Genomic DNA, 26,278 nt, shown 5'->3' on the forward strand with positions numbered 1-26,278 from the left:
TACTGGCGAGAGTTACACCTGACACGGACAAATCTCAGTGACCTGTATACCATCATCATGCACGTCGTATATTCTCATATGCTTTTTTCCCTATTGATACAAAACCTGTCAAACCGCCTGCTTTGCTTCCACATCTCGGAGTCACCATCCAGGCCTCTTATGCCCACCTAGACCTCCTAAATATCTCCAGAATGCAACCTGAAAGGCCAAAACACTCAGAAAGATCAATGCGATGCAATGCAATGCAATTCCCAAAGCCCACTGTGATATCCCCTCTTAAAACTGGCTAAAAATCTGCGTAACGCCGCCATGACATGATGTACAATTAGTCTCTTGCGAGATGTGCTGGGGTGCAAGCACACGTATTGTCGTCCATAATCAGACGCCTTTGAGAAGACGTATTTAAGACTCTTCGTTTCGACGGGGTCGAGAGGGCATTCCGCCACGTCCTCGTCCACGTCCACGGCCGTCCCCACGGTGACCACCGCGGCCACGATGCTCCCCTCGCCCGCCTCGACCACGCCAGTTGCCACCACCCTCACGCTCTGGGCGAGTCTTGTTGCGCTGGACCTGGTGAAATCCGTCGTTGCCGTCAGACTAAAAGTTGAGTTAGAATGTTTCCCTCATCAACAATCCTACGTTGTGCAGCATATGGTCAAACTTACGGGTTTAGCTGGGTCTGGCTGTTCGTCAGCCCAAGACTGCGTATTGACGGTTGCAGCGGGCGTAGCGGCCAGACCAGTTTCTGTCTCGGATGGGTCTCGTGGGATCTTAACATCTACCCATTCCTGTGAAGCCGAAAGGCCAGCATCGGCATCCCAGTGACTCTCAGCCACGGCATTAGCGGCATCGTCAGAAACATTGGCATTAGCATGTCCGTTGGTAGCCTCGACAGCCTTCTCCGTAGTTGGAGCAGAGACATCGGTATCGGCAAGCTCAGTTGCTGCAGCGTTTGCCACAGTGGGATCTGTAACTACCTCAGTAGGGCCGTCTCCCTCAGCAGGCTGGGCTACTTCGGAATGGAAAGGAGCCTGCGCAAGTGTCTTGACGACAGAGTCTAGTTTGCATTAGTGACAACCGCAATATCAAACGGAAATGTGGATCAACCATGGGGAAGAACACTTACAGGTAGTCTGCAGTGGTTCTCCAGGCACGCTAAGAACCTTATCGTCAGAACCATCCACGAGCTTCAGCATGGATGCAACTGCAGTGTCATCCCCAGCATAGATAGCCAAAAGAACACCCTCAATAGCCTGATTTTCGTCCAACTCGGGATCGGCAGCATCCTCACGGCGGTAGGCAGCAAGGCGCAAAAACTGAGATAGGACAAGGAGCTTCTCTTTTGTAGATTTCTCAAAAGCAGCCTCGGCTTCGCTCACAGCATCGGCCTTGGCCTTTTCCACGGATTTCTCCCACTCGGCCTTTTCGGTTGAGGCTCGTGAGCGGTATTGGTCATGGACCTTTTGGTACTGCGCAAGCTGCTCCTCAGCCTGAGTAACCTGGGCTTGAAGAGCAGGCTTCTTCAGAATCTGCGCCTTTTGGTCTGTGTTGATGATCCTGGAGGCAACCAACTCATCAAGAGATTTGCCAGCGTGCTGGCTGAGAAGCGCATCGGTCTTTGAGGCATTGGTCTGGGAGATGGCGTGTTAGCTCCTGAGCACCTCGCTTGTTGAAGGGGCAAAGTCTATGAATGCAGCTTGCGGCCGGTTACGGGTGTAGAAACTCACGATCTTCTTGTTGAGATTACGGATGTTCCTGTTAGAGCTCCTGTTAGTGACGTGGAGTTTTTGGCATGCAGGTTGGGGGGGCATACTTCTGCAACTCCTTGATATAAGGGCTTTCGAAGCCGTCGTCCTGGGAGTCGGCTGCAGCACCAGACCCTACACTCGGGGCAGGAGACTCGGCACGCTGAGCGGCGATGGTATTCTTCTTCTTGGAGCCCTTAGGGCCGGATTGGGTTGCAGCGGCAGCCATTTCTGAGGTTGGTTCAGTGCAAGGAATGGGATGGAGATCGTCGAGTTGTCGCAAACGAGGGTTTGGTGGATGACGATGCGCGAGCTATCGATATTCTTACCACAGTTGGTAACTAAATATTATCTGAAATACGAGTATGAAAAGATGCACCGTGGCAGGAGGTAGTCGATTGAGAGATGAAAAGATGACAGGGTTTCGGTGATTGTCAGGTCGAGAGAGGAGAGAGGAGGGCTGGCTTGAAGTTGTTCAAGAGATGTGGAGGTTGACCGTCTGCGCTGCACTTCACTGCTGGTCTTGGCTGATGCATTCAATTTTCGGAGCCTGATGGTGTGGGACCAGATGAGACTGGCCAGACCTGACCCCTGTGCCGGGGACGCCTAACCCCAACTTGACACTTGGGGTGAGCTGTGCCAACACGGCAAGTAGTTCTAGAATCAGAGAGAATCACGGCGTCAATCGTGAATCACTGATGGAGATGCAGCTGCATGGAGGCTCAATTGCACTATTTTGCACTATTTCGGTAGAGAATGGTATTTGTGCATTGTTTTCTCATCAGATTCACAGCAAAAACCACGAATTGACATATGTAAACGCTTGCATTTTCTCTTTGTTTGCCATCAAGCGTGGTCTCGTGCCCATCCCGGTCCGTCCGTCCCCTCAACTCAGCTCTGACGGAACGGCACCACCAACACGGCTGGTCGCCTTCAAAGCCTTTTGCTGAAGTTGCTGTTCATGTTGTGAGAGCACATCGAGCACCTAGTATCCGCCGCGCCGCGCTGCAGAGAACGTGTGTCTTGACGGAGCTGCCATCCATTTCCATCTGGCGTGTATCCCTCTATCATGTTGGTTTGCATGTTGGCTGGCTCTGTTGGGGCTGTGGCATCTGCCACCGCCCATCTCATTGTTTGGCTTGTGGCTCCGGTTGAAATTTGACAGACAAATTATCATTTGTTCATCTCAACCTTTGAATTTAGCGAGCGTGTCCTGTGTCTCTGTTAGCCGTGCATCCACCCATGCATGTAATCGGAGCAACGGGCGAGCATACTCGGGTCACTTTGTTTACACTTCTGGCTGTCAAGCCTCGCTCACCGGATTGCTTGGCGTAGATGGCAGCTTCTTTGACAAGTCTGATAACCTAGTTAGTTTTTAAGAAGCAAAAACACATTGGCGACGCGTACGTACGTTTCCATGAAGAGGACGTAGTTCAAGAATATCTGCCCTAGTTAGTGAGTTGATTCACTGTTGATTTGGCGCGCCTTGCTCACTGTGACGTCTGCATTTTTCTTCACATTCATGTTGGAGTGCGCCTTGATAATCTTCTTCACGGTCGCCCGTGGATATGCCTTTTTTCCAAGAGCCATCGCTGAAGATATATAAGGCAACGATGTTGGCAGAATCAATGAGTTGATGGAAGATCGTTGCTATCAAACAGTGGCCGCGTTGATAAGACGGATTGATGCCCGTCGCCATCGCGGGTGGGAATAAGTGGGGCGACCATTTTCAGGACTTGTAGGACGACAGTATGAATTTGGACAAATTACTGTAATGTCACACAGTACGGAACCACCCCGCCACAAGTCTGGAGCTCGTTGGGATAAATCACAGCTTCTTGTTACATCGAGGGGTCATCATTTGCCGACGATATCTAGCACAGTTTGAACCGCTCTACACGAGCTGATTCCTGTGGGCTAGTCCGTATAATGGCGTCCATTATGCAGAGGCGTATGGTAAGAACCATCTTTCTTCTCTCCAGCCACTCATTGATGCGGCTTCTGTGACACCATCCAACCACTGACCGACTTGCGCAGCTGTCCAAGGAGGACGAGCAGGCAGGCGATGAAGTCGAAGTCCGCAGAGAGGACCAGGATAAGATCAACAAGTTCAGCCGTCTGCATCAGAGAGAGCTGGCCATGGAGGAGGATCTGAAGTTGAAGAATGTACGGACCCTGAAGGGTGGACCGACCTCTTTTGCCTATGTGGATAGAAATGCGAGACAATGGCTGACGGAGCGACGCATAGAAAGAGAAAGAGGAACTGGACGACCTATCTACCGAGCTGGAGCTAGCAGATGAAGACGAGAAGATCCAGTATGCCGATCTCCCTACTGTTTCCGCCGTCTCCAAGGGTTAACCAAAATGTTTTTCTTTGATGCAGGTACAAAATCGGCGATGCATTTTTTCACATTCCGCTAGAACAAGCTCAGGAAATGTTGGAAACGGCCACGACCAAAATCGACGAGGAAACAAGCGAATTAGAAGACAAAATCAGCTCAGTGCGCGAGGAGATGCAACAGCTCAAGGTCGAACTGTACGCGAGATTCGGAAAACAAATCAACCTCGAGGTATAAGAAAGCATAAAACGAGACAATAAAGACACAAAAAAGTTCAAAATGACACAATTGGTTTGACGATCCGCCTCCTACAGCGGGAGGTCATACGTTTCTGCCCATCCTACGGTGACCAATCTATACTAGGGTGGGCAAATACTTATGACCACAGACCGAGTACGGACTACTCCGTACATCTTTCCTAAATGCACATGTGTGAACACAATGCACCGGCCAACGGATCAAGATGTCCCGCACCAAGCCAAGATTTGCATACCATGCATCTGACACAAATGACTAGAATTCGCGGCCACAAAACGTTGATGCAAGCAATACGAACGGGAGTCATGAAGATCGGGGAGCTCTATGTGGGAGGCGCAGTGTGCTTGCTAATGTCAAGGTCCGTCGACTGACATGATATTTCCCTCACCGGTCCTGGGCTTCCACGGTTGCACGACACGTTCATGAGAGGATGGTGTGCCCAAATAACAAAGACAGGACAATTAAACGCCGAGACACCACTCCGTAAAGGGGTGTCACGATGTGGTTGTGAGACTCGGTCGTTGGCCATGTCTCACAAATTCTGGAGTAACCTCAGTTGCCCCTGTGGTAACCATGCAGATCGGCCGAAGCCCAAGCTGGCCTTGAAGAACCCAATCTGCCAGTATCAACGCCAGAAATCTACCAGAATTACAAAAATCCAAAGACATGAAACTAAACAACATTTTGACAAATACGACTACTGCCTGCGACGAAGGCAGGTTGTGTCAACATGCGTTTGCTTGGCTTCATATGCCATGTGGGGGCTCGAGTTGCAAGCATGGTCCTGATCCTGGCCCAGACACAATCCAAGTTAGCACTACGACGTGGTTCACGAGATGTGAGGAACGACAAGTCCCGCCCTTCGAAGCTATGTCAGTAAAAGCTCATTTAGCGCTATCACAATTTATAACATCCCTCCCCTTCCCTGGAATTTGCCGGGAATCCTATTCCGTCCACCAGCTCCTAGACCTCTCTTTGCTTATGACATTGTGGTCATACAAGAATCAATTGTATTTGTTCTTGATGTCATTCACAGTTCTGCCTTTGTGGCAATGCCTGTGAGAATCTACTACTTGACTTGATAGTCGTGCGCAACTTCATAGCTCAGGCGTCATGTCTGAGAACCTCTCGAATGAGTCGTTGACATATACCCTTGCCCCGCCACAATGTACGCAGTATTCACACCCCTTGACTCCGTGCTCATTACAGCAACAAAGAACGACGATGCGTCAAGAAACATGACTCTAACTTGTATGTAGCGGTTAATAAGCCCGAAAGCCTCACTACCAGAAGCGTAAACGGCTCAGATGTCACCGAACATGAACCACGGGATGGCAGCAACACCGCAACCCAAGCCTTGAGTGCTCTGGACGCTATTCAACCAAGGAGAGAAAACAATGCGAAGTACACGGTCATCAAATGGCATCTTAACGACCCCGAGAACCCACATAATTGGTCATTTGTAAGGGCTATACAGTCATCAAACACTGAAGAAATATCAGTCTCTAACATGTGCATAGCTCAAAAAGACTTATATCCTTACCTTGACATGCATGCTCGTCGCCAATTCAACAATGGGCTCCGCCCTGCCCTGCATGGCAATGCCCGAAATCGAGGGCACTTTTGGCTCCCTCTCGCAGGAAGAGAGGGTTTTGCCCATTTCCATCTTCCTACTCGGATACGTCTTTGGGCCTGTCATCTGGGCGCCGTTAAGTGAGCAGTTTGGCAGAAAGTATCTCACTACAGCGACGTTTCTGGTCTTTGCCCTCTTTACCATGGCTTGTGCCTTGTCCCCGACTTGGTCATCGTTGCTGGGATTCCGGCTATGCTGTGGGATATTTGCCAGTGCGCCCATAGCCGTGGTAGCTGGCATACTGGCGGACATATATGGCGATGCGCGCGTTCGAGGCAAGGCATATTCCGCATTCTTAGTTGTACGGTGACCCTTTTCTCATAGTTGCACTCATACCAAAATCCCGATAACAGAACTAACTACTTCCCTCATAGACAACTGTATTTGGACCCATCTTCGGTCCAATAGTCTCAGGCTTCGCTTCACCAGTTATCGGCTGGCGCTGGGCATTCTGGATCGCCCTCCTCTACGCAGCCGTCACATTCATCATGCTTCTCTTCCTCCCAGAAACCCATCACGCAATCCTCCTCGCCCGCCGGGCCAAAAAGCTCCGTCAGCAAACTCAATCCTCTAACATCGTCGCACCTCGGGACCTCGAAACAATCGACCTCCCCCAACTCATCAGCAAAGTGCTCACCCGGCCCCTGCGCATGCTCTTCTTCGAGCCCGTCGTAGCCGCTACATGTGCCTACCTCGCGCTCGCCTACGCCATCTTCTACATGTCCTTTCAAGCCTTCCCCATCATCTTCCTCCACCACTACGACCTGCAACCTGGCATCACAGGCCTCTGCTACTTACCCATCGGGGCCGGCGCCATCCTCAGCATGATATCTTTCTGGTCCTGGGATAACTACGTCGCCCGCGCGGCTGCCCGCGGCGCAGAATGGACAAAGAGCGACGAATACCGGCGTGTCCCTCTCGCCACCATCGGCGGCCCCCTATTCGTCATATCACTCTTCTGGCTGGGTTTTACCTCAAAGCCAAGCATACCCTTCTTTGTGCCGATGCTCGCTGGCCTACCCTTCGGCATGGGCTTCCAGCTCATCTTCATGACACTGCTAAACTACCTGACAGACGCGTATGAAGTATACGCTGCGTCAGCGAATGCCGCCGCGTCCGCTACACGGTCTTGCCTGGCGGTGGTATTGCCACTAGCTACGAAGGCCATGTGCGATAAACTAGATATATCGGGTGCGTGTGCCGTCCTGGGAGGTCTAAGTGCTGCCATGAGTGTCATTCCTTTCATTTTCTTGTGGAAGGGACAGGCTATTAGGAATAGATCGCGGTTCTGCATTGCCCTGCGACAGATGAAGGAGGATGTGGCGCGCAAGGCTGAACAAGAACGCAGGGAGAAGGAGATTTCGAGTGATGATGTTTAATGGTCAACGTGCAGTTTATGAAATACACAAACAACTCAGTATACCCTGACGAGTCGCAGGACGAGGGTGTACTGCACGGTTAGGGCAATCGTAGGTCAAACACCTTTGGTTTTGTTGGTAGGGAATTACGGAATCGTCCTGGATTGATGATGTTGACTGGTCATATTGACGTGTCAATGTTCAACTAATATGGGATGCGGTTACCAGTCACTGTGCTGTTTGGGGCATTTAAGAGAAAGGCTTGATGAACGTTCATTACAATAGCTAATCAATACAATAAGGAACTGAGATGACACCTGATCTATAACTCGAATACATTGGTGATAATGAAAACTGATCGGCTCTAGCTGGGCGTCATACCTAAGATTCTCTACCCTTTGGACACAAGACCGTATACTCGCAGACTTAAGGGAATGCCAGAACATACGTATGCGATAATGATTGGTTTTATGGTAAAAGCTTCGATTCGCCGTCAGTGTCTGGCTGTGTGCGACGTATGGCACGAGTATCTCGCTGGTGGCAGCCCAAGTCCAGATCATTCAGTTCGCGGTCTGTGTTGATGGCTCGTCGGCTGTGTGGACCGGTCCTTCGCACTTCTGGCTTCGGCAATATCGCAAAATGTTCGGTTGATAACGTTACATCTGCTCTTGCTCCTGGAATGGCCACCGTGTTTAACTTTGCCTGCCTTTGCGATGCCGGCTAACTTGAGCGAGATTTTACTGCTACTAGAGCCCAGGTTTGAAATTTGGTATAGCGAATGCTGTAGTTTTTCTTTAAAGCATACTCGACTTGTAGTAGATGTCGCATGCTTATAGAACTTGTTGCAAGATTGAGATGTGGTATTGGCTTGGTCCAATCCGGGCAGCAACACCTGCGAGTTGCTCTTCCTGCAATATGTCCTATCATTCACAGACTGCTGCAGGTCGGGTACATAAGTTTCCTGATTATCCAGCATATTTTTGACTCCGGGTAATTCCGAAGAAGGCTGCTCGTCCGCGGTTTCATAAGAACTTTGACCCTCAGACTGTCCAAGGTCTTCCCAGGCAGACAGGTTTCCACACCCTTGCGGAAACGTCAGTCAGATTTCTGCCAGTCTTTGATATTCAACATACAGTGAACAGGTGAAAGCTCAAGGTTATCTAAGTCTCTCTGGCTGAGCACGTAGCTATGCGATTCCGACCCTGATGGACTGGGACCCAAGCTTGGCAGTTCCGATGGATAGTTTGAAGACCCATTGTTGGCTCGTTGTTTGGTATCTTCACGTTGACCCCCAGGCTTTATTGCACCACCTGGTGCCGAGTATACATCATACTTTCTCTGTTCTGAAGTAACAGACGCCGTATGGATGGAATCTTCATATTTCCCCGCAGCATGGGGTACGAGAGCAGCTTCGGCGGCAGCAAGTCGGTCAAGTATAGAGGATGATGACTCTAAGATGCTATCGACGCCACCCAGATCTTCAGTTGGCACACGGGTGATATAAGGTGAAGGGTCTTTGTCCTTGATATGATTATCATTTTGGAGGACGGAGCTGTCTGTCGGCTTCATGCCTTGGGCGATGAGCCATATGCCCAACGCAGATTGGTCATCCCACGCGTGAGACCCATGCCGTATGTTAAATTCGTTGTCCAGTCCAATTATTCTATCCAGACGAGGTGTTCCTGGCTGACAGCTTGATGGCCGAGGGGATATTGAAACCATGGAAACGCATCTCCTCTCAGGTAGCGGACCCCGAATTGGGCGAGATTGACAAAGGACCTCCTCTGCATTAGACTGAGTTTCGAGCGGGGAGTCGAGATTACGGTCCTGATTCTCACATGTGTCGTCATTCGGCTTGACTTGGTGGTTGGTTTCGCAATGAGGTGGCGTGGATTGTGTTGATGAGAAGTCTGAGGACGATGGATTGGCCACCAAAACACAGTCGTCGAATGTAAACTCCAGCGTATCCCTGGGACCGCTGCAAGGACTCCCGAGATCAATCAGTGTAGAAAGATATCTGGCGCTGTGATGTGATCTGTTGCTGTGACCGTCATTGTCGTCCTTGTTAAGCTCATCCTGAATCTGCTTTTGTTGCAGACGCCTCACTTCCGCACGTCTTGCCAACTCCTCATCACTGTGCCCAATGGATACTCGAGAATGTCGCCTTGGTCCGCCTTCTTGCGAGAGGTGCTTGATTATCTTCGCTTTGACGCCGTCGAATGTACTTGTTCGCGTGCCCGGATGAACGCTCTCAGGATCACCTTGCTCTAGGCTACCAGCAGCAAGTTGACACAGTTCCACAGGCCCTTCAAAAGGAGATACTTGCTCACTTGGAGGTTCGCCTTTGGGCTTGGTTTTAAGTCGATGCGATTTGCTGGTATCCACAGCTGGATTACTTGAAGTTCTGAAGATGGATGTGAAGCTAATCTTGCTGCCAGCGGCAGAGCCATGACTTCTTCGAGGACCGCAGCACCACAAAGCGTGCATAGTCAAGTCTTGGATTGTTGGAGCCAAGTAATTCGAGCACCTTGGTGGCTCTCCATTCAAGAGCTGTGGCAATATGAGGAGGGAGGTTGAACTCAAAGTCCTGAAGTGTGTTGCGGTTTGATGAGTCAATTTTAGAAGCATTCGATGGTATGGTCTGCCGTAAGACCCCAGTCCAAGCGTCTCCCAAGTTACCAGGAAATAAATGCGGAGGAGACATGAAGGTCTTGTTCGACAGCCTGGATATGGTGGCAGGAGCCTTGCAGGTAAGGAGAATATGGTTGCCGATGCGCACGCAAGTCCGGTTCGGGTAATGTCAACCTAGAGCTCTTTCCTTTTTTCATATCCTGATTCATGAAGTCCCCGACGCTCTTTCCTTGGAACACACCATGATAATTAACTTGGATTTCGTCTGCCGATGCCCGACAGGTACCTCACAGGACATTCATCAAGGGCCAGCTCGCTGGGTTGACTGGTTCATGAAATCGTGTCATTTGGGAATCAAGCTTCCGAGTCTCGCCTTTCGAAACCGTCCGTTGGCTCAGCATGCCGAGACCAATGGGAGAAGTTACAATCGATCCTTTGGTTACGACAGTACGGCATACATTAATTGATGGCGGTGGACATGTAGTGCAAACGTGTTGTAGCCAGCCATGCATAGTGACTCAGTACTTCATATCCAGATATTGTTCAGTCAAACACAGCGTGATATACGGGTGGACATTCTCAAGAGTGGCTAAAGTGGTGCTGCAGACATTTGGGTCTCCCCAAGTCAAATGTCCTGGTCGCAGATGGAGATGTCATGGTATCTCGCGACTCATCGTTTGGGGCCGGTGATGGTGACGAGAAGGTAACACGAAACAATGGAAGTCAGTCTCCTGTAATGTTCTCGACAGGTGCATCATCGAGTCTACATGCCTCTGACGACGGTATTGAGATCAGAAGGGGTTCGGTATGACGAATTTAGGCATTCATGGACCACACCGGGTATTCACCAGGCAATTAGGTGTTACACACTTCGCCTGAGCATTTGAAGTAACTCTTAATTCCCCATCAACAGTCACAACCAGGACTTGGTGTACAAAAGGAAGTCGGCAACGGACCATCGGCCTTGCAAATCACGAATACGGACCCAAAAAGGTCAAGCTCAGGACGTGGCGTTAACGTAGTAAATGACGAGATGGGAGCTAGTTTCGGGGCCACCTCTCCCAGAAACAATTTTGAAGCTGCCGGCTCCACACGATAAAGGTTTGTCCGGAGAACGGAGCATTTCTGGACATGTTTTTGCTGGACGAAGGGGCAGATGGACAAATTGACTAGCGTAACGGTAAGGCCGATGTTATATAGTTCATGGACGAGAAGATGGCGCTGAGTTGTGTGTTTTGAGGTGAATTTAGTACACAGCCGACAGCCAACCATGAAATTTCGGAGTCCGAACTTTGCCAGAGTCGAAGTGAGGAAGATGTTGTGTCAGATTCCCCGAAGCCGAGATCAAGGTCGAGTTGGATTGGTGCTTCGGCAGCCGAACGGATGGCGTGCGCAAGGCTATGCAGCATCTGGTGCAATCCCATGCCAATGCCAATACTCCATGTCGCACAGTTCATCGTAATCAGAGTTGACATGGCACTCGGGATTGTGTGGTGCAGCTACATGTAGGGTCCAACTTCTATCCACCACCTAGTGCTGCATCAACACTGGTGATGAGCTCAATCAGGAGCTCGGTGCTGTATCTTTCGTAAAGTAAAAGGCCATGCTGTGTCCTTGCACCCACGTTGTGCCGGAAGCACAATACACATGGCGGCCGTCGCTGATGACTGGAGACGTCGCGATGGCGCAATTAGCAGATTCTGCAATCGATGGAGACAAAGGGACCAACAAAGTTGGTGGGCCTCTGGTGTGGTCCAGGACAAGGCTGTGATAGGTTTGGTGCAGATGCGTTGAGTTCAAAGTTCAAAGTTGGTCGAACGAGGGGCCCGCACAAGGGCAACGAGGCGGGTGAACAATAACAGGGGACCAAAGTCAAGTTACCGTCCGGCCTGGTCTGGTCTGGTCTGGTTCGGAAAAACATGGGAGCTGGGTTGCAGCGTTTTCGGGAAAAGGTCTGGTGCATGTGGCATCACTTGCACCCAAGCTGTAGTCAAGTCAGCATTGACAGTACGGAGTACCAGACTCTGGTGCTCCATGTGGCGGGACACTGACCTGGAGGGGTCAACTGGTACATGTCTGCTGCAGTTCAGTGCGTAACTGGATCAAATGGGGGCGCAAATGCTGGTTGAGGGGCAACTGAGCATCGCGAGGGGCAACTTGCCTTGATTCCTCACATCAAGCTTCGTTAGGCTCGCCAGTCCTCGTGCACTCCGTATTGTAAGCTCAATTGAATGCTTCCAACCGACTCTTTGGTAGTCCATTGGCAAGATCCTTCAACATCATTGATCCAATCAACATCTGCAGTCTCCATTGTAGTTTGATTCTGGTGTCAGTGACCTTGTCTCCCGCCTCTTCTGTCATCTTTGGTCCCCTGGGTCCCCTGCCGCTTGCATTCTCTCTCTTCGTCACCCACTTTGACCAGCCGAAACTGAGACACTCAGACAGATATCTTACCCCTCCCCCGCTTTCGGCGCCATTTTTTTTCGTCTCACGTTTGTCGGTGTCCCGCCAAAACCCACGCAACCTGTCTGTAATCGCTGCTCTTCTTTTTATTTCTTCCCCTCCCACTTCTCTCCATCCGCTTTTCTCTCTTTCCCTTCCCAAGCTCTTCATACATACCCTCTCCTCTTTATACCCCTTCACAGAGAGTCGTCTTAAGTGTCGATTCCTGTGATATCCAAGGCTCTACATTAAAAAGGTGAGCTTCCCACCCACATGCACCGTTCACTCATCTCCGGATCCGTCTAGTCTAGTCCATTGATCCCTCTCTCGCACCGTTGCAACTCTCCCTTGAGCTGCTCATAGCTAACGTGTAATCGCTTCTGCCGCAGAGCCTTTCATAAACTTTCATCACACATTTGAGAGTCTAGGAGCCAGTCGTCAAGATGGTCCAGTCCGCGATTCTCGGTTTCCCCCGCATGGGAGTCAACCGTGACCTGAAGAAGGCCACCGAGGCTTGTGAGTTCAGCCACAGCTCTGCCGTAATGGCATATGACAAAATAAAGAAAACCATTGTCTAACAACTGTGTTCAAAATAGACTGGGGTGGAAAGATCTCTCAGGCTGACCTCCTCACTGAGGCCAAGCGCCTGCGTCTTGCCCACTGGAAGATCCAGAAGGATGCCGGTGTCGACATCATCCCCAGCAACGACTTCGCCCTGTACGACCAGGTCCTCTGCCACATTCAGGACTTTGGTGTAAGTCAATTTCAGTTCTGCTTATTGTCACAAGCATCACGGTTTTAACAAGACGTTTCACAGGCCGTCCCCGAGCGCTACACCAAGGATGGCCTTGATACTGTTGACCAGTACTTCGCCATGGGCCGTGGCCACCAGAAGGGCGGCATTGACGTCCCCAGTCTGGAAATGGTCAAGTGGTTCGACTCCAACTACCACTACGTGAAGCCCACTCTCCAGGACAACCAGACCTTCAAGCTGGTCGACAGCCCCAAGGCTGTTGTTGAGTTCAACGAGGCCAAGGAGGCCGGTATCAACACCCGCCCCGTCCTTGTCGGCCCTGTTTCCTTCCTCCACCTCGGCAAGGCCGACCGTGGCCAGTCCGTCGACCCCATCGACTTGCTCGACAAGCTGGTGCCCGTCTACGAGCAGCTTCTCGTCAAGCTCAAGGAGGCTGGTGCCGAGACTGTCCAGATCGACGAGCCCACTCTGGTCTTCGATCTCCCCGCCAAGACCAAGGCTGCTTTCAAGCCTACCTATGAGAAGCTCGCCAGCCTGGGTGACAAGATCCCCAAGCTTGTCTTCACCACCTACTTCGGTGACATCGTCCACAACCTTGACCTCCTCCCCAAGGACATCTATGCCGTCCACATTGACCTGGTCCGAAACCCTGAGCAGCTCGAGACTGTTGCCGGTGCTCTTGGCCCCAAGACCATCCTCTCTGCTGGTGTCGTTGACGGCCGCAACATCTGGAAGACCAACTTCAAGCGTGCCATCGAGACCGTTGAGACCGCTGTTCAGAAGCTCGGCAAGGAGCGCGTGATTGTCGCCACCTCCAGCTCTCTCCTCCACACTCCCCACACCCTGGCCAGCGAGAAGAAGCTGGATGCTGAAGTCGCTGACTGGTTCTCTTTCGCCTCCGAGAAGGCTGTTGAGATTGCCATCATCGCCAAGGCTGTCACCGAAGGCCCTGCCTCCGTCCGCGAGCAGCTTGAGGCCAACGCCAAGTCCATGCAGGCTCGTACCACCTCCTCCCGCACCAACGACCCCAAGGTCAAGGACCGCCAGTCCAAGGTCACTGCCAAGGACCACGAGCGTCTGTCCGAGTTCACCACTCGTATTGCCGCCCAGCAGAAGAAGCTTAACCTGCCCCTCTTCCCCACCACCACCATTGGTTCTTTCCCCCAGACCTCCGAGATTCGTGTCCAGCGAAACAAGTTCACCAAGGGTGAGATCAGCCAGGAGCAGTATGACAAGTTCATTGAGGAGGAGATCAAGCAGAACGTCAAGATCCAGGAGGAGCTTGGCCTCGATGTCTTCGTCCACGGTGAGCCTGAGCGTAACGACATGGTCCAGTACTTTGGTGAGCGCCTGGACGGCTATGCCTTCACCACCCACGCCTGGGTCCAGAGCTACGGTTCTCGCTGCGTCCGACCTCCCATCATTGTCGGTGACATCTCCCGACCTGCCCCCATGACCGTCAAGGAGTCCAAGTACGCCGTCTCCGTCTCCAGCAAGCCCATGAAGGGTATGCTTACTGGTCCCGTCACTTGCTTGCGATGGTCTTTCCCTCGTGACGACGTTCACCAGTCCGTTCAGGCTCAGCAGCTTGCTCTTGCCCTCCGTGACGAGGTTGTTGACCTCGAGAAGGCTGGCGTCGACGTTATCCAGGTCGACGAGCCTGCTCTGCGTGAGGGTCTCCCTCTCCGCTCCGGTAAGGAGCGTGACGCCTACCTCGAGTGGGCCGTCAACGCCTTCAAGCTGTCCACTGCTGGTGTCGAGGATGCTACCCAGATCCACTCTCACTTCTGCTACTCCGAGTTCCAGGACTTCTTCCATGCCATTGCCGCTCTTGATGCCGACGTCTTGTCCATTGAGAACAGCAAGTCTGATGCCAAGCTCCTCCGTGTCTTCGTTGACTCTGCTTACCCCCGACACATTGGACCTGGTGTCTACGACATCCACTCCCCTCGTGTCCCCAGCGAGCAGGAGATCCGTGACCGCATTGAGGAGATGCTTCAGTTCCTCAAGCCTGAGCAGCTCTGGATCGACCCTGACTGCGGTCTCAAGACCCGTCAGTGGAAGGAGACCAAGGAGGCTCTGGTCAACATGGTCAACGCCGCCAAGTTCTTCCGCACCAAGTATGCCAAATAAACTATTCGTCACTGTGGCTTAATTGATACCACGTGGGGATAGTACAGGCAGGGAACGGGAACGGAATTGCTTTTTTTTTTAAACTAATATTCACAAATGTCTGATGTCTTTTTTACGTGACGAGAATTATATCTCCGTCGCACTTTTTCCTTTGTTTAAAACCAGCCGGATACGATCTCAACATCGGCGTTTATGGGATGGGGTGATGACAAAAAAGATGTGTTTTAACTGCATCCCGAAAAGTTTGTGAAAAACTGAGGGCTAGGGAACTGGAATCGGAAGGCGGGTTTATTGGCGAGCATTCAACATTAGATGCATTTAGCACTTCCATTTGGGAGTGAAATATTTTTGGAAGTTCCATGACAAACAAAGAATAGAATGGAATGTTGATCCCAAATGAGGAGATTCTTCAACATGATGGCGTTTTGTGGTTCGTAATAGGCTTGCCCGGCCTATTGCTTTTGATACCTGGGGAAGGAAGCAGATGTAGATGTAGATGTAGGAGTAACGAATAATATACCCGATTCAACCTGGGCAAACAGTGGTGCCGAGTCCCAGGAGTCAGCGTGAAGTAAAGGTTTATTCGAGCTGATGTGGCGATGACCAGAATGTTGGCATTTTGGAACAAGCACAACAAACTGAATCACTTTGGCCATTTTAGTCTTCTTAATCCCGTTTCACTCATTTAATCTTGTCGATCCGAGAAGTGACGTGGCGTATGGAGTAGTTTGAGTTTGGAATCACACATCGGCTTGCAACATCATGTCCAGGTTACCAATATCCTGAAACGGTTAGCACCACCAACAAACATGGTGATTGGGTATCGTCTCGGGCTTCGGAACTCAACTTACACTTCAAAACCACGACGTATATTCGCAGAAGGCTTGGGAATATCGGACTTAACATCTTTGTTTTCATTCTTTTCAAGAGAATATCCGTCTGATTTGTCACCATGTTTGTCATATTGCCAAACTTCAAATATAAAAACCCTTGATCCTTCCATTCCTCCCAAACATACTCTGCTCAATTCACTACAACACTATCAAACTACTCTCATCACTCACTAAGCTCAATTTACTTCACATCCTCCAAAATGCCCATCTCCCACGTCCTCATCAAAGTCGCTCAAGCCGACTACGCCCCCGTCGTAACCTTCTACACCCGCGTCCTCAAACCGCTTGGCCTCGAGAAACTGAGCGGCTTCCCACCACACATGACGGCCTTTGGAGCAGGCGGGCCCCAGTTCGTGATTGCGTCCGGCGATGGCGCGCAGTCGAACGTCCATGTTGCGTTTGGGGCGGCAAGTATGTAACACTTACCACTTTGCGAGAATGGTTTGCTAATTTGGAGTGAGTAGGCGAGGATGCGGTGGGGGAGTTTCACGCCACGGCTGTAGAGGCCGGTGGGAGGGATAACGGCGCGCCGGGGAAGAGGGTGAATATTCATCCTAGTTACTATGCGGCGTTTGTGTTTGATCCTGTTGGGAATAATATTGAGGCGGGGTGTATGGTTTCGGGGGGGAATATTTAGGTTTCAATTTATGGTGGTGGGCTGGGATGATTTGCCGTGGTGGGGTTTGAGGGTTCTGAGTTGTTTAGGTATTGGAATTGAAATGTCAGTTCGTTTATGGCTTGTTTTTGTGATTTGTGCTGAGTTTGGATGTTGTGTTGTGGTCGTGTTGGCTGTTGGTTACTTTGCTCTGTGGTATTGCGTGAACTGTGAAATGTGAACTGGATATCCTTCGATTGGATGGATGTGAATTTGCGTTGACCCCGTGGTCCAATTTTACAGCTGTATGGCAAGTTATTTCACGGAATCTACTCAGGGAGTGTATCTGAGTAGGAGAAAGGAGGAAGGATTTGAACTTTGACCGTTCGTTTCCCGTGTAAGTGGTGTTAGTGCCTGCGGCCAATTCAGCACAAATAGGAGCCAGCCGCACAAGCGAGCAGCACAAAATAAGGGAGATACAAAATTCATGATGAACGATTTAAATATTTCTTTTCAATATTTAAAAATTGCCAGAGCTTCTCTCATTGCAGCCAACCATCAAGCACCACGCAGCTAACTTGCAAGTCAATAATGGTGTCACGTGCCACCGCGTCAACCCACGCGCTCGCACCACACGTAACCTCAACCGAAAGTCTACAATCATCGTCAACACTCAATGCCTGCAGTTGACCCATTTTCCGCAATATGACCCCAACAGTCATTGCAGATTCCGACGGAGATGAGTCAGACACAGGTTCTGCCACCGAACTACCAGAAGTTGTTGCAGTGGAAAAGTCAGCCTCAACTACACACCCGTCTGGTTCCACGGATCCAACATTTTTCAGGAGCGTGTTCAAGGAGCAAAGTGATGCAGCAAAGGAACATGCTGTAAGGCACCACCAAACAGAAGAAGCAGAAGACGACATCATGGACCCATCGTCATTCGACAATGGCTTTCAGCAGACTAGGGGCACCGTCCATGATAAGAGTCTCTGGGACGTGCCTAGCAGTCCTGAATTTGAACAGCCGTCTAGGCGAGCCAAGAAAACAGATGGCTCTTCAAACACTAGGACCAAAATCACGAGAGGTTTACGACGACGACTGGATGATATAGGATATGTCAGTCAGGAGGATGAACCAACCGGGACAGTAACAACGCAAAGCAGAAAGAAGAGACGTGTCGAAAGAGATGCGCCCTTGGATGATTTGGTTTCGACTGCGCCTATTGATAGTGACCCGGCGTTCATGGTCGCCCCGACGATGCTGACGACTAGTCAAAGGGAAGAGTATGTGTCAGTCAAGGCTGGTGCATCGAGCCCTGCAGCAAAACCATTGGAACAGCGATGCATAAACGTCATGTCTAGTGGGACTGCTACCAATCTGAATACACCAAGGACAACTGTCGCTCCTTCGTATGATGCGGCACCTGATATCAAGAGCTCAAAGTCTGATCGGTTGAAACAAGTACGTGGACTACGGAACTCGTTGCCAGATGAAGCTGCGGTGTCTACATCAGCTCCAGAATCGAATTTAAGCACCAAAAAGGAGAAGTCCAGTTCAACGGCGAAGTCACACAGGGTCATCAATGCATCAGATGACGAGAGTGGACTGGGGGAAGACGATCAGCCACCTGAGACAACTAAAGATGATGACGGCTCCGACTTTGAGGAAACAGCAAACCCCGTTGAGAAGAAGAAACAAAGGGGCCGCCCGAAGAAAGAAAACACAGCAACGCCAAAGAAAAAGGTCGTAGAGACAAAGGCTAAGAAGAAGCGTGGGCGACCGAAAAAGTCTGACGCTGCTGTCAAACTTGATGAAAACGGCGACGTTCAAGAAATTGCGCAAGTTCCCCCTGATCCAGCGCCTGCAGAATCAGATATGATACAGCATACAGATACCAAAACTGAAGAAGCAGAGCAAACGATCGTCTCTCCTGCCAAGGAAAAAAGCATAACCGCCGCCAACGCACTGCTGGACAAAACACCACAAACGCCAACTTCAGATATGAAAGACGGTGCGGACGTCAATTCTTCCAAGAAACCCTCCAGCAAGGCACTATCTGCATCAAGCGGAGATTCTGGTCGGCCCTTGTACCGTGTTGGGTTGAGCAGGAACATGAGAATAGCACCGTTGTTAAAAGTGATCCGCAAATGAGACTGGCGAGGTGTACGTTTACGAGTTGGACTGTGGATATGATGAAATGTAAACATGCATGGCGGACTGCAAATGCTCAGATAGACAGTAGAGCATGCTGGAAGCTTGACGAAGTAATGAATCAAGGATAGAAATGCCGAGCACGACGACCCAGGCTTCCCGGTTCGTCGTTGGTGGAGTTGACTGCTGATGACGAATTGTGATGAGGGCACATTATAGTTGTCCCCAGACCTACCGGTCATGGCCTAACTGGGCAGTGTTTTGTTCGTATTATTTGTCGCGAGAATAGTGTTTTCAGTCAAACAAGGCATTTCGGCTCCATTGATTCAACACTACTTGGGTATTTTGGCGGCTGACTTTGAATAGTGCTGAAATGATGCTCAGCTTGTCTTCCAGCTTGGCAGATCCAGGTGACACGCAAATCTATTCGGTACCAGTTTGTTACGTAGACCGTGGCGAGATGGATACGAGGCTGTTGATAGGGTCCAATTAGGCAGGTAAGTTGACCCGGATATCGATGGCAGGGCTATGAGGCGCTGCTGTCGAGCTGGAATGTGGGGGGACGGTACGAAGGTAGCATCGCTTGGATCAGCTTTCCCGGTGAGAAAAAGAGGCTGATGAGTCTGTCGGCCCAACGACAAAAATGGCGAATTGATCTTGCCCCAAGATTTGCATCAATTGACCTCATTACGGAGTAGATGGTATCCTATCACAACCTACCAGTGACAGTGCTTTTTGACCGAAAAAATAAGACTGTGAGCTGCACGTCTCGTTCGGGCCAGCATGTTTGGGTCAACCGGGGATGTTGTTCTCCACCGCTTCTTGGAAGATGACTAGCAAACGCCACAGGCACAAGGGTCCAATGAGTCGTACTAGCGGTTGGCGACCACGGAGAAGAGACAAATGAGGAAACAACTGTGGTATACTGTAATTGAACCCAGTCAGCAATCTGTGCCGCATTGATTATGTTGGCGTCATGTCGCATATCGGACGGAGAAACCAAAGACACGTTTTGGGGGGGCATAACGCAACGATGGTTCCCTGACACGGCCGTCATGACACTGTACAACTTTGAAGTTTGGGCGCTGACTGAGGAATTGATCCATGGACTTCCAGCCTGGATCGACAGTTCTCAGGGATTCAACGGAGCAGAACGTCCTGGGATGCCGAGTGAGGAGAAGAGCCTTGGGTGTTGGAGGATGGACTGACCGCGTGGATCACGGGATCCATTCTATTATTCAATAGATACACATTCTTCCTGCACTTGCGGTATCAATACCTTACGGCTGGAAAAATAGGGATGAGAAAAGAAGCAAAAAGAAACACCATATGGACATTGCGCCGCCTTCATGCAGCGGGCTGGGGCACATGTGGCGGAATTGGCATAAATGAAGGAGGCCCGTTGAACGACGTGGCATGAAGGGGACTGTTGGTGGTTGTGGTAAAATGTGAAATGTGAAATGAGCTTCCATGTCCCGGATGTCGGTTGAGCGACAAGATTAACAAGCCGTCAACTGTGCATGTGTCTGATGCCCTTGTCGATTTGTCCAGACTAGTCTACTCTGGTGTTGAGATGTCAAGAGTGGTGTCGCTCCTTCCGTCAGAGTCAATACGTACTTGACTGTGAGTGCTTGACTCAACACACCAACATCAAGATTGGTTGTGGTCTTGCTGGCGCTGGGTGCTTGTAGTTGAGCATGCAACGGGCACTGGGCTACTAGAGCGCTAGAAAACCCACCTACCAAACTGGACCCCTGCTGGTCCATCGGCCAGGCATCTCCTCCAGTCAGGTCCTCGTGGGTGCTTTTTAGCCTCCCAGATTGCCAGACCAGACCAGACCAGACTTGTTGCATTCTGGTCTGGTCGGGTCAATCTGATGGCTTCATTGCCTCATTGTGCACTGCACGGGCTGGCATCAAATAATCACCCCGCACTAGGCGTTTTTGGGAAGAGGGGCTCCGAACCTGACCGAGCAAGCCCATGTCATGGTCTGGTCCTGGTCCCTCTTTGCCTCTCAAAGTCCCCTCTCATGTCTCTCAGACAGAAATGACTCTTGAGTTGGCTGTCTGTCTGGTCCATCTGGTGGCTTGCAATTTTTGGTTGGTGGGTTGGCGCCGTCTCCCGGTCTCTTTTTCTCTGTCTCTGGTCAATCAAGTCTTGGCCGATTCTTTGATTTGATTCGATTTGCGCCAGAACGAACGCCGAGTTTGGGCTATTTCGACCAAGCCAAACGTCTTTGATTTTTTTTTCTACAGCCAAGGCCGCAATACCATCGCATCCTTCCTCATCAACCCCGCCCTTTGTCTTTGACAATTCGCTTTTGTTGCCGTCGGGCATTGATTGCCATCTACTTTACCATTTCCACTTTGTTTCCACATCCACATCCCACAGGAGACTCTCTCAATCTCAATTTGCCCCTCCTTACCGTCTCTGTCCATTGGCGACATCGCATCGACACCGATTTTCGGCCTCCCCATCCTTTGTTTCCTGCACCTCACGTCACCTACTTCTCTCCAGCAAAGTCGCCTACAACTTGGCCTCAGCAGAATAATGGCCCAAAACGGAGTAACCAATGGGTCAAATGACTCTCATATCCCGTCGCAGCGCTATCTGAGCACTCGTGGCGAGGACACTGATGTAAGTATGGCCTTGATCCGACCCGTGTAACCCTCCGTTGGATAGGAAGTCTAAATGGGCTTGCAAGAGCTCAATTGGACATTCATCCTCCCACTTGTTTTGGATGCTATTGACTATCTCCGTAAATCAATGGCTAACGGGATTGACTCGTCTTGCGACAGTGTTCGTTTGAAGAAGTCGTTTTGCGCGGCTTAGCTACCGATGGCGGACTCTATATTCCCGAGCACATTCCACAGGCTACTGCCTGGAAAAGCTGGCAGGACTTGAGTTTCTCTTCCTTGGCCTACGAAATCATGTCTCTTTACATTTCGCCATCTGAGATTCCCTCGGCAGACCTCAAGAACATTGTCAATCGAAGTTACTCGACTTTTCGCAGCAAGGATGTTACACCGCTCGTCCAACTCGACGGCAACCACCATCTCCTCGAACTATTTCACGGTCCAACCTTTGCCTTCAAAGATGTCGCGCTTCAGTTTGTTGGCAACTTGTTCGAATACTTCTTGGTGAGAAAAAACGAGGGCAAGACTGGAAGAGGTATGGCTGCAATACCACTCTCAACATAACCGAGGGAGCCTTGCGGCAAAATATTGCTCTTTCGAAATACAGGCTGACATGTGTTATAGACCGTCACCACCTCACTGTCGTTGGCGCCACCAGTGGTGACACCGGATCCGCTGCCATTTATGGCCTGCGCGGCAAAAAAGATGTTTCAGTATTCATCATGTTCCCCAAGGGCCGTGTCAGCCCCATCCAGGAGCTGCAGATGACCACCGTCTTGGACAAGAACGTGCACAACCTGTCCATTGAGGGAACCTTTGACGACTGCCAGGTACGACAGCCATGAGTATCAATTAACACCACAGCCGATAGAGCTGACATATTTCGAACTCTAGGACATTTTGAAATCCATGCTCGCCGACCCCGAAGCCAACAAGCCCATCAACGTTGGCGCCGTCAACTCGATCAACTGGGCTCGTATCCTGGCCCAGATCACGTACTACTTCCACTCATATTTCTCACTGGTCAAGCAATCTTCTACTTTCAAGCTCGGCGACAAGGTTCGATTCGTCGTGCCTACTGGCAACTTTGGAGATATCCTTGCTGGCTACTTTGCCATGCGCATGGGACTGCCTGTGGATAAGCTAGTCATTGCGACCAACGAAAACGACATCTTGGACCGCTTCTGGAAAACTGGCAAGTACGAGAAGCAGCCCGCGCCGGAAGATGGACAGGACATCACACCCGAAGGTGTCAAGGAGACGCTCAGTCCTGCCATGGATATCCTGGTGTCTAGCAATTTCGAACGTCTATTGTGGTTCCTAGCCTACGAGTTCGCCGCAAGCGCAGGCATGGACGACCAGTGGAACAAGAAGCAGGCCGGTCAAGAAGTTTCCAAGTGGCTCAAGGAACTGAAAACTACTGGATCATTTGGCCCTGTGTACCAAGATGTTCTGAAATGCGCAAAGCGAGACTTTGACAGCGAGCGTGTGGATGACAGCCAAACCCTGGAGACCATCCAAGCTCTGTACAAGAAGGTCGGATATGTTTTGGACCCCCATACCGCCGTTGGTGTTGCCGCCACTATCAGGTCCGCCGCCAACGCCAGTCCCGACATCCACCACATCTCCTTGTCGACCGCCCACCCAGCCAAGTTCTCTGGAGCCGTGGAGAAGGCCCTTACCGGACAAGAGGGCTTCGACTTTGAAAACAAGGTTCTGCCCAAGGAATTCATTGGCCTTGACAAGAAGGAGAAGCGAGTCACAGAGGTAGAGGGAACTGTAAGCAAGGTCAGAGAGTTGGTCAAGGCCCAAGTAGAGCAGGAACTTTCGCAGGCTTAAATTCCCACATTTGCATATTGGATGAATAGACGGAAGTTCCATTTTCACGAGTAGTTAGATTTGGAAAGGGGGGCATGTGATGCCAATGTTTTCTATGTATCCAACTTAGGGGCTTAAGTTGACGAGATGGCATCAGTTACAGGAATGGGCAAAAAGTGCAAATTCTACAATTAGAGGAGGACGGGCTAGAAGGGAAACGGAGGGAGGCTGACCATGTCAATGTGACATTTTGTTTTTTAACAATGGTCAGATACGGAGTTTTTGTCACGAGGTGCTTAGGTTGTGTTTATCTCGCATTTAATTTAGCGGGCATTCTTACCAAACTTGCTGTGTTTTCGGTAACTCCACGCTTCAAACTATTTACATCTATAACGAGTGTAGTTGACGGCAGGTAAGTGGTTAATAAATTCGTATTGAATCCGACATCGGTCTCGTGGCATTCAGTATGTAAGTCAAGTATGCACTTTACATGTTCTATCTGCCGCTACCATCTGCGCTACCATCTCATTCCGTCCGTAATCCCAACCAAGTCACACGACTCAGCAAAACCATGTGGAAACGTACCACCAATACCAACAATAATAACACTTTCAAAAACAAAACAAAAACAGACCGCAAGAACGCCCGGTTCATGATATGCATACGCAGGTGGCCATTCCTGCCAAATAACAAAACAAAGGAGGCACAGGGCCAGTGTCGGGACTTTCACAAATGTAAAAGGGGTTGTGTTTTGAAGATAACTAGTTTCAGGGTTTGTTGTTACATTATGTTCTTGGCTTGATGGGGTCGTCGTCTAGCGTCTTGATGCGCTTCTTGACGAATTCGAATGACGAGAAGAAGATGGCGTTGACGAGGCATGAGCGGCTCATGGAGACGCCGAGACCACGGTACATGTGGCGTTTGAAGAATTCGATCTTGGGAGCGGGGTCGACTTTTTCTCCGCGTGAGTGAAGGAGTGAGTTTCGTTGGTATATGCTCTTGGCGGAATCGATAGGGTCTATAGTTGTGTTAGTTTGTGTGGGATGAGGGGTGCAAGAAACAAGGTAGATGTTTACATATTAATGCCCAAGACACGAGACCGCACATGCCGCCGGCCGTTACCACTGCCAACTTGTTGCTGTTTGGATTGTCACCAGCTAGGGTTGTCCCGAGCTGTTTCCCGCTCTCGTACACCATAAAGTATATTGATGTGCCTAGCGTATCCCGCACTAGGTTGATAATTTTGTTAGTACGTATAGTTCCTATGCACTGGAAGATGACAAGACCTACACAAGTGTAATCTGAGTCCAGTGTATAAGCCCAATACTCCCCGATGTTTGATAATGTTGGCCATGGTTCTCAGGGTTCCCTTATTTTGGTAACTTGAAGCTACGGCTCTGCTCTTTTGACAACTGCCCGCTCGTTCTGCAAGTAGCACAGACACCTGGGCGCTTAGCTTCGTAAGCTCGAACGGACAGGCGATAAAGGTAATGACGGAGCCGGCAGTGGCCCCTGCAGCGCCGAAGCAGGCCACCGAGTACAGGTTCGGGTACGTTCCTGGCTTGTTCACATGGCGAAGAATGTCGTATCCCATATTCCTCTTGACCCAGCCAGCATATGAGTATTTAGCTCGTTGATATATCGAAAATGACACGGTTCGGACCAGGGTAATGCTCGCCATGGGGGCCATAACACCTTAAGAGCAGGGCACATGTCAGCAAATACACATCGTTCAATTGCAACCGAGTATAGTCATCCCGGACCACCAATTCGGTTCCATGGTTGTCGATTGTGGCCCAAACACCGCAATTCGGAACCATTGAGGGGAGAAAGCAAAACACCTACCTCGAAAGAAGCCACCCAGGTGTTCGGTGCGATATGTATGCTTGACACAGTCTAGAAACCCGCGGTACTGATAGGTCTGCATACGAGTCTTGACGCTGTCGAGGGGGAAGGCGGCCAGCGTGGAAAAGACGCTCGAAGAGCTGGCGGCTATTTCGGTCCGATAACGCTTAACGAACGAGTTTGCATGGTCTCGTCCGCGGGTGGTTGAAGGCATGACTGCTGACGAGGTGAGGCGGCCTGGGACATCTTGCTGCTGATCACGCTTTGCTTCCACAGTCATGCTTCTGGACTAGTTCCGGATGGTCGTCCTTGTTTCCTGGTGCACCAGGCAGATGAATTGCCCAGAGCGACGGGAGACAAAGGTAGAGACGACAGGAGACCAAGCCGGATAGGTGAGAAGCGGGTAGGAATGAGGTTGGACGGCCACGGCACACACGCGCGCGCGGTTCAGACCCGGTGATCTCGACAAAATTGACGAGATCAGCAGCCGAGTCTGGGGTGTGCGCGGGCGGCAGCACGACCTATTTCTCCAGAGACGCAACTGCCATCAATCGGCGGATTCTCAATCGGTTGATTTGGTTCAGTAACCAGGTACTGATGGGGGGTTGAGGGCGATGTTCGACACCGAAAAGCGGCAGATGTCTTTCGAGGAATGGAGCTTCTGATGCCCGGGCGGGTAATGATTCCTACAATAGGATTCGATAGTTGAAAGACAATGGGACGGAGAGAGAGAGGAAGATGGCGATGGCGGCGGCGGCGAATTGATTGACCAGGGAGGTGCTGTTGCTATTCACAGGTTGATCCAGTCTTGTCCGATGAGGGGTCAACAGTTGTTTAATATCTGGTTCGGCTGCGGGTAGCTGGGAGCACGGATGACGCTTAGCGCAGCACAGGGTTGAAGGTTCGGTTGAGGGGCGATTGATGGTTGAAGCCAACCAGCTGCCAGCTAGTTGAACATCAGACTGCACTCAACCACTTGCAAGCACGACCAAGACCAGGCAGGACCAGGATAAGTACCTAGTATTGATGACCAGGAGACTGACT

At 50.7% G+C, this 26,278-nt stretch overlaps 9 protein-coding genes across 9 annotated transcripts; 5 read left to right on the forward strand and 4 right to left on the reverse strand.

Moving 5' to 3' along the window:
* Positions 1 to 402: 402 nt before the first annotated feature.
* VFPPC_12965 (hypothetical protein) lies at positions 403 to 1,974 on the reverse strand (the record flags this gene model as incomplete). The annotated part of the gene is made up of 5 exons (XM_018290742.1): positions 403 to 597; positions 666 to 1,057; positions 1,127 to 1,631; positions 1,728 to 1,755; positions 1,814 to 1,974. The coding sequence occupies 5 exons, from the start codon at positions 1,972 to 1,974 to the stop codon at positions 403 to 405; spliced, it is 1,281 nt and encodes a 426-aa protein (XP_018149340.1).
* A 957-nt stretch (positions 1,975 to 2,931) lies between these two features.
* Positions 2,932 to 3,335, reverse strand: VFPPC_15276 (histone-like transcription factor (CBF/NF-Y) and archaeal histone domain-containing protein; the record flags this gene model as incomplete). The annotated part of the gene is made up of 4 exons (XM_018293029.1): positions 2,932 to 2,958; positions 3,020 to 3,101; positions 3,157 to 3,188; positions 3,240 to 3,335. 4 exons carry the CDS (start codon positions 3,333 to 3,335, stop codon positions 2,932 to 2,934), a joined length of 237 nt encoding a protein of 78 aa, XP_018149341.1.
* Positions 3,336 to 3,674: 339 nt separating this feature from the next.
* VFPPC_15277 (Gim complex component GIM3-like protein) lies at positions 3,675 to 4,321 on the forward strand (the record flags this gene model as incomplete). Its single annotated transcript, XM_018293030.1, has 4 exons — positions 3,675 to 3,701; positions 3,783 to 3,911; positions 3,994 to 4,099; positions 4,167 to 4,321. The coding sequence occupies 4 exons, from the start codon at positions 3,675 to 3,677 to the stop codon at positions 4,319 to 4,321; spliced, it is 417 nt and encodes a 138-aa protein (XP_018149342.1).
* Positions 4,322 to 5,455: 1,134 nt separating this feature from the next.
* On the forward strand, positions 5,456 to 7,354 carry VFPPC_01014 (major facilitator superfamily transporter; the record flags this gene model as incomplete). Its single annotated transcript, XM_018280920.1, has 4 exons — positions 5,456 to 5,510; positions 5,602 to 5,804; positions 5,863 to 6,276; positions 6,350 to 7,354. The coding sequence occupies 4 exons, from the start codon at positions 5,456 to 5,458 to the stop codon at positions 7,352 to 7,354; spliced, it is 1,677 nt and encodes a 558-aa protein (XP_018149343.1).
* Positions 7,355 to 7,889: 535 nt separating this feature from the next.
* Positions 7,890 to 9,820, reverse strand: VFPPC_01016 (glutathione-dependent formaldehyde-activating enzyme; the record flags this gene model as incomplete). The annotated part of the gene is made up of 2 exons (XM_018280921.1): positions 7,890 to 8,416; positions 8,467 to 9,820. 2 exons carry the CDS (start codon positions 9,818 to 9,820, stop codon positions 7,890 to 7,892), a joined length of 1,881 nt encoding a protein of 626 aa, XP_018149344.1.
* Positions 9,821 to 12,849: 3,029 nt separating this feature from the next.
* On the forward strand, positions 12,850 to 15,293 carry VFPPC_01018 (5-methyltetrahydropteroyltriglutamate-homocysteine S-methyltransferase; the record flags this gene model as incomplete). Its single annotated transcript, XM_018280923.1, has 3 exons — positions 12,850 to 12,922; positions 13,003 to 13,160; positions 13,224 to 15,293. 3 exons carry the CDS (start codon positions 12,850 to 12,852, stop codon positions 15,291 to 15,293), a joined length of 2,301 nt encoding a protein of 766 aa, XP_018149346.1.
* A 2,193-nt stretch (positions 15,294 to 17,486) lies between these two features.
* VFPPC_01020 (AT hook, DNA-binding motif protein) lies at positions 17,487 to 18,935 on the forward strand (the record flags this gene model as incomplete). Its single annotated transcript, XM_018280925.1, has 1 exon — positions 17,487 to 18,935. One exon carries the CDS (start codon positions 17,487 to 17,489, stop codon positions 18,933 to 18,935), a length of 1,449 nt encoding a protein of 482 aa, XP_018149348.1.
* A 2,550-nt stretch (positions 18,936 to 21,485) lies between these two features.
* Positions 21,486 to 23,410, forward strand: VFPPC_12966 (threonine synthase; the record flags this gene model as incomplete). Its single annotated transcript, XM_018290743.1, has 4 exons — positions 21,486 to 21,572; positions 21,734 to 22,106; positions 22,196 to 22,401; positions 22,466 to 23,410. 4 exons carry the CDS (start codon positions 21,486 to 21,488, stop codon positions 23,408 to 23,410), a joined length of 1,611 nt encoding a protein of 536 aa, XP_018149349.1.
* Positions 23,411 to 24,174: 764 nt separating this feature from the next.
* Positions 24,175 to 25,514, reverse strand: VFPPC_01021 (mitochondrial carrier protein; the record flags this gene model as incomplete). Its single annotated transcript, XM_018280926.1, has 4 exons — positions 24,175 to 24,407; positions 24,466 to 24,618; positions 24,680 to 25,084; positions 25,235 to 25,514. The coding sequence occupies 4 exons, from the start codon at positions 25,512 to 25,514 to the stop codon at positions 24,175 to 24,177; spliced, it is 1,071 nt and encodes a 356-aa protein (XP_018149350.1).
* Positions 25,515 to 26,278: the final 764 nt, after the last annotated feature.

The sequence above is a fragment of the Pochonia chlamydosporia genome, chromosome 1 (assembly GCF_001653235.2).
Source record: "Pochonia chlamydosporia 170 chromosome 1, whole genome shotgun sequence".
NCBI classification, from domain to species: domain Eukaryota; kingdom Fungi; phylum Ascomycota; class Sordariomycetes; order Hypocreales; family Clavicipitaceae; genus Pochonia; species Pochonia chlamydosporia.